Raw genomic sequence first — 16,044 nt, 5'->3', positions numbered from 1 at the left:
ATCAAAAAACACAACATAACTTCAGGGTCCACCCACCTCTTTATCTAATAGATGGATTCATATGTTGTTGTGGCTTTTTTATTTATTATTATTATAATAAAAAACTTCACACTCACACCAACCCCTTCCCAAAACAAGGATTCCCCTTGCAGCTGCTAGATTTTAAACACATGCATGATGGTACCGGCATGAGAGGAAGTCAGCTCCTTAGCACAGGCTCATGTATGATACTGCAGTCAATTTGGTATATTAAATACACACACAAAATTTAACATTTAGATTATATTGATGCTTTGCTTCATGTTTCTCTTACCCAGTGCATTTAACTAAATAATACTAATCTATATTAGAGCTCTATAAATGCTGAAAAATCAATTCAGAATGCTTATCTGTTCCAAATTGTAAGAAGAGTAAATTACACAGCTTTTATTTTGAGAGGCAAACTTTTAATGTTAAGTGTATCTAACTTCTTGCTTACCAAAGAGCTGACAACCAAAGCAGACTAACAGTTTCTTTTTAATTCTCTTTAGATGAATCCTAAAGGACAGGAATTAAAAGAGGATCTAGTATTAAACACAAGGTGTTAGTGCTGACACCTCGGCTATAGATTAAAAAGGAGATCACATCATAGCTAGCACACTCAATGAAAACTCATCTCCTAATACTAGTTGTCAAGCAAAGGGCTTCAAGAGTGATAAGCAGCAAGCATCCTTGCTTGCTTTCAAAAGCCAAATGGAAAGTATTAAGCGATTTTGTTCAACTGAGTTGGCACACTGAAGCTGCAGCTGCTCCTGCTAGTAAAGTTAAGAATGTACATATTTGTTTGCAAGATCAGGGTCTCAGAACCAAAATACTAAGGATTCTTAATATTTTGCTGTGGTGAGTGGTTAACACACAAGTCCATGAGTATGTGTTACTCTGTTTGCTGGACATAATGAGAGGTGATGAATTCAGATGAGAGTTAAACAAATATTTACCTCCCACCTCACTGGAAAAAGTGGAAGTGCATGAGAAGGCAGAGAAGCACATTTGAGTCTCAAATTTCAGTAAGTTATGCCCTTTTTGTCTACAAACTCAAGCAGTTTTAATGTCACCCACATGTATTAGACCTAAACTCCACTTTATTTTTAATTTCTATAACACATGAAGCCCTAAAGCTGTTAGGAATGAATGAATATCCATTTTGTTCAATTGCTGCCTAAGTCAAGCTAGTGGATTCAATTTTAAAGTCAGTAAGACAAACCTACATGAACATTTTAGTGATCTCGAATTAAAAGCCAACAGGATCACTTTTAATTAAAAACATGCATTTGGTACTTTTTTAATATAGGTATTTTTCCACATCTCCTCAGATAGGACTTGTAAGTTAACTTGATTGATTATTCATCTTTATCCTATTATTCCTCTGCTCATATAAAGGGGAGTGTTTGTATAAGAATTAGACTATACTCCATAACAATACTCAGGATTTAGGTCTAAAAAAAGAGCCCTCAACAGACTAGATTATTGGCACACTACAGTGAAAGTGCAGCACCCTGAGCCTCTTACAAAATATCTGTAAACACTCCCATTGGTTTTGTTATTTTTCCTCACACCTTTGTTGCTTCTGCTCCCTTCTCCTCTTCACTTCTAGGGCCCTATGGAATTGGTTTTATTGTGACTTTTCAGATTTATTTTTTTCAGATTGTTTTTTTTCCATTAACAAAAAATTTCCATTTTAATGGGGGCTTTTTTAATCAAAATTGTTTGATATGTTGACAATAAGTAGCCTTACCTTAAATGCACACAAATAATCAGAATTGCATTGCAATGGGAAAAACTGATTTTACAAAAAAATCCAACAATTTAAACAAATCATTCTGCAGATATACAGTAAAAGTAACATAGAAGAGTGTGGTGTGTGTGTGTGTGTGTGTGTGTGTGTGTGTGTGTGTGTGAGGACAGAATGTGTGTTGAGCAGGAAAGAGAGAGTCTCTAAGCACAAATCTCACCAGCCTGAACACTTTCAGACAGCAGCTGGCAGCAACTGCCACTGAGGCAGAATCTGGTGCACAGAGAGGTGCCTCCCTACCCCCACCCCCTCCAATCCCAGCTCAGTGGAGACCAGGTACACTGGTGGGGGCGGGAGGGGGGGCACTCCAACATCAGTCCCCAGCCGCCCTCCTCAGCTCTGCATAGCACAGCAGATCAGGAGGCTCTCAATATGGAGCAGCTTGACTCCAGCTCAGCTGTGCAGGCCACCTGCTTGACACTGCAGTCCTAGTGCCAGGGAGAAAAGGGTTCCACATTAAATGTTCTGATTCAGTGATTCTGTCCATATTCTTGTTAAACACAGGTTTTATACATGACATATTTGGAAATTTCCTGCAATATCCTGGATAAACCTTACTGAATTCAGTTATACCTTACTGAAGTTTAAGTGTTTTAGAAGTTCACTGTATTAAAAATGGAAATGCTTATGTATTATTGTATGTAGCATCTCTACGGACAAGACCTGACTAATCTAAATCCAGAAAAGAGTTATGAGCTTCAAAGGACTATTTGAAACTATGTGAACTTTTAAAGCTAAGTGAGTTTCCTAGGACATCTCTAGAGCAGGAGACCCCAACGTGGTGCCTGCAGGAGCCATGGCACCCGTGGGGGCATCTAAATGCGCCAGCATCCTGGCCGGCGGTCAAGCATCCACCGAAATGAAATTTGGGAGCGACAGCTGTGGATGATGCTGGATTTACTGCCTTACAGGTTCCTGAAGCAGCCTTCTGCTCAACTATAGCATCCCATCCACTGCATTCTGCAATAATGTGCATTCAACCCAAAGCAGCTGCCTTGCAGATCTTTAACAAGGGTGTTCTCTACTTATGACAAAACTAAGCACTGTCCTAACAGCCTTTGAACGAATTTGAAAATTTCTTTTTCCACCACTAAATAAAACAGTTATCCACAGAGGTCTATTCAGAAAGAGATATTAAGATGTACCTCGTCCTTGGAGGCCGCCTTCCTCCCCACTGAGCACGAGTGCTTTTTTGAATTTCTGATGCAACATGTTGCAGTTAGCCACTGAAATAGACATCTTAGTTCATAACCCCTGGCTGGAGGATGTGGTCTTCTTCTACTGAACGATATGCTTCATTCTAAAACCAACTACAAGAGCTAACGTTACCACTCCCTCTTCCAGATGGTTGATGGACAACTTCCCCCATGAATGACCACGGCCCACAGCCTTTCCCACAAAAGCTCCCTACTTGTATAGGCTAACATCCATGATTACAGGCAGTCAAGGGGATGAAAGGACATCCCTTTGAGTAACTTTTGGGGATGAGCAACTTCTTGAAGGAGATTCCCATTTGTGGTGGTATCCTTAGGAACTCAGTTCTTTGACTGCATTTTCCAATAGACCAGGTGTTGAAGAGGCCCAATGTGACTAGGAAAATCAACATCCAGGCTTGTGATTTGAGACCCAAGGGTCTGCAGTAACACCACATGGGATCACAGAAGATGCACAAGCTGTAGAACCTGGTGCAGGCTGTGTACATAGTATGCTCACAATAATATGTACCTGGCAGTCAAGATAAGGCTTGAAAAGTTTATGAAACAGCCTTTCCTGAGTATCATAACCTGAACAAAGGTTTGGGATTTGAGGGTAAACCAAGTTGTAAGGCCTGGTATTAACATATTTGTACCAGGTTGGTGAAGCAATAGAAATAAGTGGTAGAAGAGTGAGGATCTGCAGATAGGCATCCTGAAGGTCCATAGGACAGAGACGTTTTCCTATATTGCTGTATGAACCACTGACTTGAGATTCATGCAAAAGTTTGATGCTCACAGAGTAATTTACACGTCAAATCCTGGATGAAAGCCAGCCTTTTGAATATGCTAAGTAAATGGCTTGCCCTCTCCAGATCCTCTGGGACTGGGATGATAGCTGTGGTTTGTAAGAGATGATTCAAAGCATCTAGTTGGCTTGGCTCTAAAATTGCTTTTGTAGCCAGGTATCTTTGTCTGTACTGTAACTACTGACGACAAGTCTAAGGTGATGCACTCTTTTATATAAAACAGCTCAATTAAATCTCAAAAGCGCCAGTGCTCTTACTCCAGAGAGGGAGGAACTATACTCAAGCATCTGAATTGATCTTTTTTATTTGGCAATCTCTAAAATATTTCAAATAGAAGTGTGGTCATCTTTTGGAAATCTTAGATATACTCTGTGGATCCTCAGGGGTCTATGGACCACAGGTTGAAAACCACTGGTTTAGAATAATTTAAAAAAAGAGAGAGTTATCTTCTTCCAGTAGCAGGAGAATCAGAGCAAACACAACTAGGAAAATACACGTATATCTGAAAAAACCTACCTTTAGTATCCAATCTGATATTACTGGTAAGAAGTAAGTTAAATTCTATATCTTCAGTTTAACTTAAAAAAAAAACACAAATGTCCTTGTTGTTAATGATTTTAACCTGACATCTCTTAAAATTATGCTGTTCTTAATGAGCTGGACAAGATCATCAACACTATCTAAATCAAAATCATTAATTTCTTTCAGATTTGGCTGCTGGCTAATCACTTAAGTCTTAAATGATTCAATAACATTTAAAGAAAATAGAGCACAGGCTTTTGTTAATCCAACAAACAGGGATCGTCTTTAGACTAAGCTCCTTGGGGCAGGGACAGACTTTTTGCTCTGCATTTGTACAGCATCTATCAAAATGGGTCTTGGTCCATGATTAAGGCTACTAGAGGTTATGGTAATGAAAATAAAATAATGTGAAGAAGTACTTTTCTCCTTTTCAATGAAATTATTACAACACAAAAAATATAGTGTGTTAAACACCATAACTTCTTCAAAAGTTTTCCCTGTGGGCCATAACTTGCAAAGCTCTCTCTCAGATAAGAAAATAAATAATTTTAAAAGTTTGAGTTGAAGTCATTGACCTATGTGTGTGTAGGAAGAGAGATCAGGTCATAAAACAAGGTGAAAACTCCTCCATATCTTATCAATATTTTTGGATGACACTCCATTCATAGATATTGATATAGCTAAACAGGATGCACATGATGAATTAATATTGCCTTATTACTTATGAGAGAATCAGTCCCTTAAAGGATGCTAACCAAGCCCAAACATTATTGAATTCTTGATCCATTATCCAAGTTCTTAGCATTAATCTCCTTGAGGTCTATCCCTTTAGTGCCATGTACGAGTTATGACCAAACTGCAGAAAGTTGAAAAATAAAAAAAGCTTTTTCACCTTTTACTCTCTGCAATGGCTTTGTCCAAGTGTTTGAAGATATCTTGAAATAAAATACAGCTGGAACGACTGTTGATATCATACCCATATCCTCTTTTCCAGTACTGCTTTAGGTCATTCAGGTATTCCAGTACCTAGAATAAGATTTTAAAATGTGTAACAAAAATGCAACATTTATTTCGTCTAGATGAAGACATTACTAAAAATAGCATGGCACTGACAACCTTCTTAGGAAAATGAGCAAGTCTGATCAGTTAGCTTAAAAAAAAAAAAAGTACATGCCTACTGTTTGTTTGTGTTTTTAACTCAAGACACAACAAACCAAACATGGCCACTGATTTCTGATCTTCCAGCATGAGTCTACAGCTCCTTCCAATGGGTTTAACTGATCACCATATTTGGGGTCGGGAAGGAATTTTCCTCCAGGGCAGACTGGCAGAGGCCCTGGAGGTTTTTCACCTTCCTCTGCAGCTTGGGGCACTGGTCACTTGCTGGAGGATTCTCTGCACCTTGAGGTCTTCAAACCACAATTTGAGGACTTCAATAACTCAGACACAGGTTAGGGGTTTGTTATTGAAGTGGATGGGTGAGATTCTGTGGCCTGCTTTGTGCAAGAGGTTACACTAGATGATCATAATGGTCCCTTCTGACCTTAAAGTCTATGAGTCTATGTCTATTTGTATTAGCTTTTTATTATGGGAAAGCTTCAAGCAGAAGAGCAATGCAATTTCCTGAACTTCTATGGCTGTCATCACCTTGTTTTTATGTACAATGCATCATTAAATGATCAACTTAAAGAGCCTAGTGCCAAGACCTGTCTTGCTGAAGTGAATCCCATCAGACAATATGTGGAGTGCAGATCCTGCCCAGTTTCCCCTGCTATGGGCAGCTACACAGGACACCAAAACCCAGTGCACCATCAGAAGACCCCAACTTGTCTCCCCCACACCAGCTTCCTGAGGCAGACTTTTGAAGATCCTAGCATTCCTCAAAGCCAGAGCAACATGTCATTACAAATGAATACTTCAGCTCTTCTGAGGTAGAGACTGCAATACTCCACCAAACCAACTTGAACCAGATTTGATTACTATGTGGTTTACTGTACCTGCTCTCATGTTGCTAACCTGGCTGGCTGGCCTGCCCTACCCCTATCATGTCAGGGCTCTTCCTCTGGTCCCTTTCCCTATTTACATGCCAGGTCCCACCATTCCTAGCTCTCTACTGCACACTCATACATCAGCTCCATTCTCAGAGACAGCCCTTTAAAGATACTAGTTTGGAGGCAAACATACTTTTTAAAAAGATCATTTGACCAAAACCACCACCAACCTGGTGAGGAGAACTTTAAACTAGGTTTAAAGGGAGCTAGTGACAAATGCCCAGAAATAAGTATAAAGAAAAAAGTGACCTTAAAAGAAGATTAGATTTTTGGGGGTTATGGAAAATTACTATACGGTCATAGGAGCAACAAGAGGGACATCAGAGAGGGACTCTGATCAACATCTTAGAAGTCTACACACAATGCAAGGAGTATGGGCAACAAACAGGAAGAACTGGAAGTATCAGTACAAAAGCTAAATTATGATAATGGCATCACAGAGACTTGGTGAGATAAGCCTCATGACTGGTACACAGGGGTACAGCTTGTTCATGAAGGACAGGCAGGGTAAAAAGAAACATGGTGTTGCATTATACATCAAGAATATATATACTTATTCAGAAAGAGGTGAGAGACAGACAAGTTGCGAGTTTCTGGGTAAAGATAAAAGGGGCAAAAATAGGGCACATCATGATACAGGTCTACTACAGACCACCAAATCAGGAACAGGGGATGGATGAGACATTTCTAAAACAAATAAATTACTCTTGGGGGAATTCTGCAGCACTGGGCATAGAATTTTGTATTTTCCCTGCACAAAACACATTTTGCCTAAGAAGTGCTGCAGTTCTGCCTTTTGTACATCAGAGTCCACTGTGGTGCCAGAACAGCTGGCTGCATTCCTGCCAGCTGTTCTAGTGCCACAGCGGCCCATGGTGGGCAAAAGGCAGAACTGCAGCACTTCTTAGCCAAAATGTATTTTATGCAGGAAAATACAAAATTCGATGCCCAGTGCTGCAGAACTCCCCTAGGTGTAGAAGTTCATCACAACACCCTGCCCGCGGAGCCAGGTGAAGACACAGTGGAGCACACAGAGCTGCTGGTGGGGAGGGGGAGGTGTCACAGACTGCAGTTTAGAATGGCTAGTGGGGGTACAGACTGGAGCATGGGCTCAGGAGCTAGTGGGGTAACAGCGTTGAGCTGGGGATGGGGAGGCTGCAGAGACCCATGGGGATGAGGGCTGTGGGGACAGGGGCTAACTGAATGGGAGAGGTTTGGGGGTCAGCCAGGCTCTACACAAGGATGCTTCCCAACACCCTAATAATCCCACCCACCCCAAAAAACACCTCCCATCCACACTCAACATGCTTCAGGTTCATTCCTAGGTTCCCTCCCTCTTCCATTACCCCGAATAATGTTCTTTACCACTTTCCATCAAAAGATCTACGTACGCATTACAAATACTAGTTATTCTCAACAATCTTGTGAGCTAGGCAAGAATGTTAATCCTAATTTACCAATAAGGAAACTCAGGAGGAGAAAGATAAGCTAAAAGTCACAAAAGGTATGTAGCTGGATCAAGAGTGGCACTACAACCTCCTGACTTCAAATCCTGTGCCCTAGCCACAAGCTTACAAGTACTTACTCGGTTGCTTTTTATTGCTTATTTGTTTGCTTTTTACTTTTTGTTCCTTCCTTCAGGGCTTGCAGATATGAACACTAATTCTATCGTGCTCTAAAAAATAGAGGTAGAGAGACTGGGACAAACTGGAGGGGACTGCACACAAGGGTCGAACCACTAGAGAATCCTCCCCTCAGAACCTGGAATAGAATTAATGATTCCCAAGTCTCACCGTTCTTCTTTCAGCAAGCAGCTGGGAAACCCACTGGTAAAATGTGTCTCATCTCCCTCTAGCAGGTGGCCCATGTAGACAACAACCTACTACTGCTATCAATTAGCTCGAGTAACAGATGTCTGTACTGTGGATCTAGAGGTTCTAACATCGATCAGTTATGCGGGAGCCAATATGGTTCAATGTGATGGAATTTGTTGGATTTTTTCCTAATTTGCTTTTTTAACATGAATGAAGTCAAACAAATTTTAAGGTTAAAGTCAACCGTGCAAAAGTAGGCAAATGCCAAAATTACAGTTGCCCATGCAGACTTACCGGCAATTCTGCCCTCTTGTGTTTAGTTTCGGTAAGAGTCTTCAACTGCATCATGACATATGGTTTTCCAAAGGACCCCTGCCTCATCTAGTGCACAGGGCTTTTTTTTATTATTATTATTAAGAGCAGTGGTGAGTTGGAGACGGTTGGCACTGGTTGCTAAATATAGAAGCTGGTTTAGAACCGGTCGTTAGGGTTACCATACAGCCAGCAGCCGCGGCTGCTGCTGGGGGACAAAACACCTCGCTCTGTGCAGCTAGAGCGTCCTTTGCCCGAGCGCTACCTAACCCCGGTTTGCCCCGCAGCCCCCCAAGCCTCATCACCCCCAATTCCTCTCCCGCTCGAGCCTCGCCACCCCCAGATTCCTCCTCCTCCTCCGAGTCTCGTCTTACCGTGGGCTCCGGCAGGCTGATTGAATCAAACTGCAGCTCTTCCTGCCAGAGCTGATTCAATCACTCTGCGGGAGCCCAAGGTAAGACGAGACTCGGAGGGGAGGAATCGGGGGAAGGGAGGAATCCGGGAATGACGAGGTCGGGAGGGGGAGAGGAATTGGGGGTGACGAGGCTCAGGGGGCTGCGGGGCAAACCGGGGGAAGGTAGCGCTCCGGCAAAGGACGCTCTTGCTGCACAGAGCTGAGGTGTCTTGTCTCCCAGCAGCAGTCGCTGCTGCAAGGGGAATCAGACTGCAGCTAGCAGCCTGCAGAGCCCAAGGTAAGTTGGGGAGGGGAGGAAACAGAGTGTGCCTGGGCTGCGGGGGGGGGGGGGGGGGATTGGAGATGACGAGGCTCGTAGGGAGGAATTGGGGGTGACAAGGCTCGTGGGGGGAGAGGGATGGGATCCCAGGGGGGCGAGGGGAATGAGTTGCCTGTCTGTATGCTCTAAATAATAGCAGCTGTTCCCCTAGCAAAATCCTCTCCTCTACATTTCCTTTCTATTTTTGCCTCATTTTCTCCAGTCTATAGTTCTGTTTTTAAAGCCTGTATTATCTATTCATGTTCATCTGTCTCTCTGTTTCAGACAAGGTTAAATATGTAACTTGTTTTACACAGAAAAATAGCTGGAGAGATAATGGTAAGACTATATCACCCAGCATTCTAAAGAGGATCTGTTCTTTACACTTTGTGACTAGGAAAAACAAAACTTGTCATCTTTGAATTTTATTAACCAATGTAATTGTTTTTAACACATCAGGAAGAAAGGCAATGACTTTAAGACCTGTGTGTATAATAATGGAAATACTATAGTTTCTCACTGGCTAACTGTTAAAACATCATTTCTTTTGTTTACAGCGACTGGCAGTAGCTATATAACCCCTACCCCATGATGGTGTTCTGTAACATTTGCCATGGCTACTGTCTAAATTCTCGCCAAGCTTTTCATTATATCCACAGAACAGAGATTAAATTAATGTAACTGCTAGCTTCAATTCATACTAGTGCTTGTAAAAACTGTTTCATCAAAGCACTTAGTTCAATTTTGCAATAAATATCAGAATTCAATAAAGACTATTAAATCTGACTTATTGGCTACATACATATTATATTTGGAGATGCAGTCAGCTATTATTCAACAGTGAGTTTCGGGGGGCGGTTGCCAGGGGGCAAGGGTGTGGAGGGAGTTGGGGCAGTCAAGGGACAGGGAGCGGGGCAAGTTGGGTAGGGGGTGGAGACCTGGGGGATAGTTAGGGTGGGGGGGTCTTGGGAGTCAGTGGTTAGGGGACAAGGAGCAGGGGTGGGGTTGATGGATTGCAGGTTCTGAGGGGGGCAGTTGGGGGCAGGACGTGGGGGGGTGTGTTGGATAGGGAGGACAGCTGTTTTGGGAGACACAGCCTTCCCTACCTCACCTCCAGGGCCGGCTCCAGGCCTCAGCATGCCAAGAGCGTGCTTGGGGCAGCATGCCGCAGGAGGCACTCTGCCGTCGCCGGGAGAGTGGCAGGCAGGCAAGCAGCCTTCAGCGGCACGCCTGCAGGAGGTCCGCCGATGCCGCAGGACCAACGGACCCTCCGCAAGCACGCCTGTGGGAGGTCCACCGATGCCGCAGGACCAGCGACCGGCAGAGCGCCCCCCGCAGCATGCCACTGTGCTTGGGGCGGCAAAATGTCTTGAGCCACCCCTGCTGGCCCCTGACACAATTTTGCAACCCCGATGTGCGGGGCCAGCTCTAGGAAGTGCGGGTCCCGATTTGAACAGTTTTGACAGGGCCCTGGCAGGGATAACTTAAAAAAAAAAAACATAAAAAAACCACGTGGGGCTTACTCACTGGGCAGCGCTCCAAGTCTTCAGCGGCACTTTGGCAGCGGGTCCTTCACTCGCTCCGAGTCGTCAGTGGCACTGAAGGATGCACCGCCGAAGTGCTGCTGAAGACCCAGAGCGAATGAAAGACCTGCCACCGAAGACCCGGTAGCGAACAGGATGTTAAGATTTTGGCAGCTCATCACTGATTAAGAGGGCTGCTCTAAGTTGCTGTCACTGATTTTCTGGGGTACTGTTTCACAATTTCAAGAATAAATGATACATATTCAAGTTCAGTTTTCACCTTGTCTTTTTGTATGGGGGGAGAGGGATGAAAAAACAAACATTTGAGTGTTTTTATCAGGTACAGTGAAGCCTGACAGGAAAAGGAGATAGGAGAAACATTTCTCTTTTAGAAGTTTAAATGATTTGTCACTTAACACAGAAAAATGGGTATTTCTGTTACATTATGTTCTAATTGATGCTCAGATTTGCTTTTCATAAAATGTAGTAAATTATGTAATGTCTTTAATATTGCAGATTACATCTGAACGAAACATTAAACTAAAACTACTTTTTTCTAAGAATATCTGTATAACAAACTGTTCACATAAATATGCAAAACTGAACAGAACAACTTTACACAAAAGTAATATCACAATACTACATACAAGCAACACCTACCTTAGCATCCTCTTCATTGAAGAGTAAGCACCAGGGAGAATTCACATTTTTAACAGCTAACTCGAATGAACAGGTAAAAAAAGCAACTTGGACCAAATCTGTAATAAATCCAAATAAATAAATGATAGATGACAATTAAGTTTATTTGCTCTCTAGCACAATTCCCAGCATTATGCTCCTATTATGAGGAAGAACATAAACAAGAATAAAAAACAACCTCCAATCCAGAGCCCAACACACATGTTGTATGCTGAGACTCCAATTTTACATTATAGGCCTATTCAAATGTTTATATTGGGGTCGGCAACCTTTCAGAAGTGGTGTGCCAAGTCTTCATTTATACACCCTAATTTAAGGCTTTGCATGCCAGTAATACATTTAACATTTTTTAGAAGGTCTCTCTACAATCAGGGGTAGGCAACCTATGGCAGGGTGCCGAAGGCAGCACACAAGCTGATTTCAGTGGCACTCACACTGCCCAGGTCCTGGCCACCAGTCTGGGGGCTGTGCATTTTAATTTAATTTTAAATGAAGCTTCTTAAACATTTTAAAAGCCTTATTTACTTTACATACAACAATAGTTTAGTTATATATTATAGACTTATAGAAAGAGGCCTTCAAAAAAACTTAAAATGTATTACTGGCACACTAAATCTTAAATTATAGTGAATACATGAAGACTCGGCACAGCACTTCTGCAAGGTTGCCGACCCCTGGTCTATATATTATATAACCAAACTACTGTTATATGTAAAAGTAAACAAGGTTTTCAAAATGATTTCAGAAGCTTTAGTTAAATTAAAATGCAGATCTTATCAGTTTAAGGTGATCCTTGCCCTTGCTTTTTCTTGCTGAGTATTTGGATACTTTAAGCTGCACACAGGCTTCTGAGTGATCAGCTGTTAACCAGCTGACAGGAGGTCAGTGGCTGGAACCCCAGATCAACAGCTGAGGTGAGTGGAGCTGGCGACTGGTAGGGCTGAGCAGGGCCAGAGGCCTGGACCCTGTCTGGCAGGGGGCCTATGCTGGAACTCCAGCTGGAAGCACGGTGAGTGAGGCTGCGACGGGGACCCCGGCTGGCAAGGGGCCAGCAGCTGGAACGCCAGAGCAGCAACTGAGCGTTTCAGCCCGCCCCTGCTCTGGGGTTTTGGCCGCTGGCTCCTGCCAGCCGGGGTCTCAGCCCGCTGCCAGCCTGGGGTTCCTTCATCCAGGCCAGCAGCAGGTGCTGAGCGGGGCCGGTGGCGGGACCCCGGCTGGCAAGGGGCCAGCAGCAGGAACCCCCTGAGCAGGGGTGGGCTGAGCTGCTCAGTCTGCCGCCACATGCCACCAAAAAAAAAAAAAATCGGCTTGTGTGTCACCTTTGGCACACGTGCCATAGGTTGCCAACCCCTGGTTTATATGATCAGGGCCTTAGATTGCAAGCCTTTCACAGAGCAGGGACATGCAAGTGTAACCATCACCTGTTTAGTACTGGTGTGTATTATTATTATGCAGTAGACAATAGTTACAAGACATAGAAATAAGGCTATGTTTACTCCCTTGTTATTTGGACTACTAGATGGCAAGAACAAATGCACTACTTTTCTGATTTAAGATAGCAAATCCAACTCAATTCCTTGCAAGTTTCACATAGAGTAAAAATCTACAACTTACAAAAGTATAGTGATCTCTTACATTCTCTAGCAATGACCCCATAGGCTTACACAAAATTCCCTATTAGGCACAACACATTGTCAGCACTCTAATCATTCTTATTTTACTTGTCCACTTACAATTTAGTGGAAGGTATGAGGATTATCAAGGCATCAGTTATTTCAATAGCAACAAAGGCAACTTATGCATTTTCCTATTACATTCTAATATAAGAGTTTCTGTAAAAATTTGTGTAGAACACGGAATTTAATACCGGAGAGTTTCAATGTGGAAAAGAAAAACATTTACCACATTATACCAGTTTTAGTTTGGACTATGAGCTGTGTCTTTTCTTCAAGAGAACATTTTGAGAAGTATAGACATTCAACCTGTATCACGTTAATATGATCTGTGGGCTAAATGGGAAAAGTTTTTCTAGAGAACCTACTGTGACTGTTCACCAACAATGAATATTCATTGTCACAATACTGTATTTAAGAAATTTAAATTAACACAAGTAAAGTGGAATAAAACTAGAATTTGTATGTGATTTGGTAAAACTAGAATCTCACCAAATTTTTTTAAACTATACTTTTTTCCTTAAAAGTAATCCAGAATTTGGCGTTCCTTTGTATCTTTGGTCCTAAGGGTTCCTCAATTAAACTCTTAAAACTAATTCTTTATAACTTTGTATTACAACATTTATGTCAGGATATACTACCCACTTTGTCTTTGGTAGTGGAAGTAATTTTTAAAAGCTGTTCTTTTCAAATACTGATATGACATGTTGTCTTCACTAATCTTTCCAAAGGCCTATAAAAAAAGCATTTTAAACTATTTGTTTTTCATAACTATCTGAAGACCCTAGAAAACAACATTTATGCAAGTTAAATAATTAAAAAACAGAATAAGTACGCTACCTGCATTTAAATCACGCACAGGTATACACAAGGTAGCCGCAATTTTTTCCAAAACCCTTTTCATCTCAGGACCCTGTTTGAAGGCCTCCACTTCGTACATAGCTGTAGCATTCTCTTCTACACAGGTTATAAACTTCTCACAATGATCAAAGAACCTCATTAATTTGTCATTAATCTCAGTCTCCTCATTCTCGATATCTGAAAGGAAAACCAATTCTTAATGGAAAACCCCTACAATACACACAAAAACAGACAATTTAAAGAATTCCCTGCTAGAATTTATATAAGTTGGTCTGAGGACTGAATGGGGAGGCAACCTGTCAGATACCCTAATTTATAATAAAAAAACAAAATGTTATGTCAGAATTAAGAGGTTAATTATAATCGTTCTATTAGACTTAAACCCTGTCCACAATAAGAGAAATGGAAAACTACATTAGCTTCAATTGTATGCATTTCAAGCAGGGCTCTAATGCTGCTTTCCCTAATATGCACAGAGATTCTATTGAGAACCATGCTAACCAAACTATTCTTAAGATTATGTCTATCCTATAATGCAAACATTTTCCTCTATACTTACTACAACAACATTTTAAAACCAATTTAATCACAGGTCTTTAGGGCTGGAGAAGGCACTGGAGAGACAATGGCAGATGGCAGCGATCCTAGATTGTTTCAAGGACAGGTGGCTTCCTTTATGCAGTGGTGGGTTTTACACCTCCTCTCCTTGTGTGTGGGGAGGGGGAAGTTCTGTTTCTGCATCCCACACTCCACTTGTGTCTTGGGACACCAAGGTGAGTCCCTGGCAGGGTGGCATCTTACACCGAGCCCCAGGCAGGGCCCTACCTTACCTGCGCCAGTGGTGTATGCTGGGGGCCTCCAGGCCAATCCCACGCAGGGCCCCAACCCCCAACTCAGTCCTGCCCATGGGTGCTGGGGGCCCCAGGCGGGGCTCCCACCCCCCGTGTGCTGGGTGGGGCAGGCAGGACCACACCTTAGCCCTCCCTCTCATGTGTGCTGGAGGCAGGTAAGCCATTCCAGGGAAGGGCTCCACCTCACCTGCGCCAGTGGTGTGTGCTCGTGCCCAAAGGCCCCCAGGCCAGTCCTGGGCAGGGCCCCATTTTATTCCCCCCCCCCCTTTGTGTGTGCCGGGGCACCCAGGCCAGTCCTTCCCGCTCCCTTACCTCTGCCCGGGGGCTGTCGGTGCAGGGCCAGCTGCAGCCCCTTGCGGAAGGCGGCGCTGCTCTCCACGCACCGGTGCTTGGAGCTGCTAGCCAAGGCGAAGCGGCGCTGCGGGGAGAAGAGGCCCGGGAAGCGGGCGGCCAGACGCTGGGCCAGCTGCTCCATGTCGAGGCGGCCCTTGGGCGCCAGCTTCCCGTCCATGTCTGGCTGGTACCACATGTCCCAGTGGGCGAACTGCTGCGCGGCGGCGCAGGGCGGCTCCTGGCTGCGGAGCAGACGGTGCAGCTGGCCCAACTTGCGGATCTGCTTCTCGGTGGGGAAGCGTGTGCCGTGGCGGATGAGGGCGCGGAGCTGCAGCGGGGCGCAGGCCGCGGAAGGCAGCAGGTACCCCGGCTCCGGGGGCCCTAGGGAGAGCGGGTCCTGCAGCAGGTGCTGATTCACCTCCTCGTACCGGGACTTGGTCCCGAAATAGCCGCTCAGCAGGGACGTGGCCACCGCCCTTTCCTGCGCGAGGGAGACGCGAAGCAGCAGCAGCACCAGCGGCAGCGAGTGGCGCCCCGGGAGGGGGCCGCGGAAGCAGCTCGCCATGGGGAGACCGGCGTCAGGGGCTCTGCACAGACACTCGGGAAAGGGAAACAGAGCCTTCTCTTAGGACGGGACTCCGGACCCGGCTCTCCAACAGAGCGGAGCTTGCACAGTGACAGAGAGCTGGCCGGGAAGCAGCCGGTATTATGCTCCGCCCTGGCCCGGCCCCCTGGCCGCTGCCTTCCGGCGTTCAGCCAGGCCGAGCTGGGAGCTGTGTGTGGGATGCTGCTCCGCGTAGGAATGTGCTATCGGTAGCACTTATCGGTACGTATAGATTGTAAGAAACTGCTATGGAAT

At 44.1% G+C, this 16,044-nt stretch overlaps 1 protein-coding gene across 5 annotated transcripts in view; it reads right to left on the bottom strand.

Moving 5' to 3' along the window:
- Positions 1 to 15,757, bottom strand: part of MINPP1 (multiple inositol-polyphosphate phosphatase 1) — a 49,794-nt gene extending 34,037 nt beyond the window's left edge. For 4 of the 5 annotated variants that reach the window (XM_050959526.1, XM_050959529.1, XM_050959524.1 and 1 more), the window contains exons 1-4: positions 15,165 to 15,757; positions 13,981 to 14,178; positions 11,429 to 11,526; positions 5,248 to 5,381 (exon numbers count right to left, since the gene is read on the bottom strand). In XM_050959526.1, the coding sequence (XP_050815483.1) occupies positions 5,248 to 5,381; positions 11,429 to 11,526; positions 13,981 to 14,178; positions 15,165 to 15,750 (1,016 nt within the window). In that variant the 5' untranslated portion in view covers positions 15,751 to 15,757. Of the gene's footprint in view, positions 1 to 1,945; positions 2,260 to 5,247; positions 5,382 to 11,428; positions 11,527 to 13,980; positions 14,179 to 15,164 lie in introns of those variants that run through there. The other variant, XM_050959527.1, reaches the window with a different exon arrangement.
- Positions 15,758 to 16,044: the final 287 nt, after the last annotated feature.

This window comes from Gopherus flavomarginatus, chromosome 6 (genome assembly GCF_025201925.1).
Source record: "Gopherus flavomarginatus isolate rGopFla2 chromosome 6, rGopFla2.mat.asm, whole genome shotgun sequence".
In the NCBI taxonomy this organism is placed as follows: domain Eukaryota; kingdom Metazoa; phylum Chordata; order Testudines; family Testudinidae; genus Gopherus; species Gopherus flavomarginatus.
The sequence above is the reverse complement of the archived record's forward strand: the minus strand, read 5'-3'. Positions and strand labels throughout refer to the sequence as shown.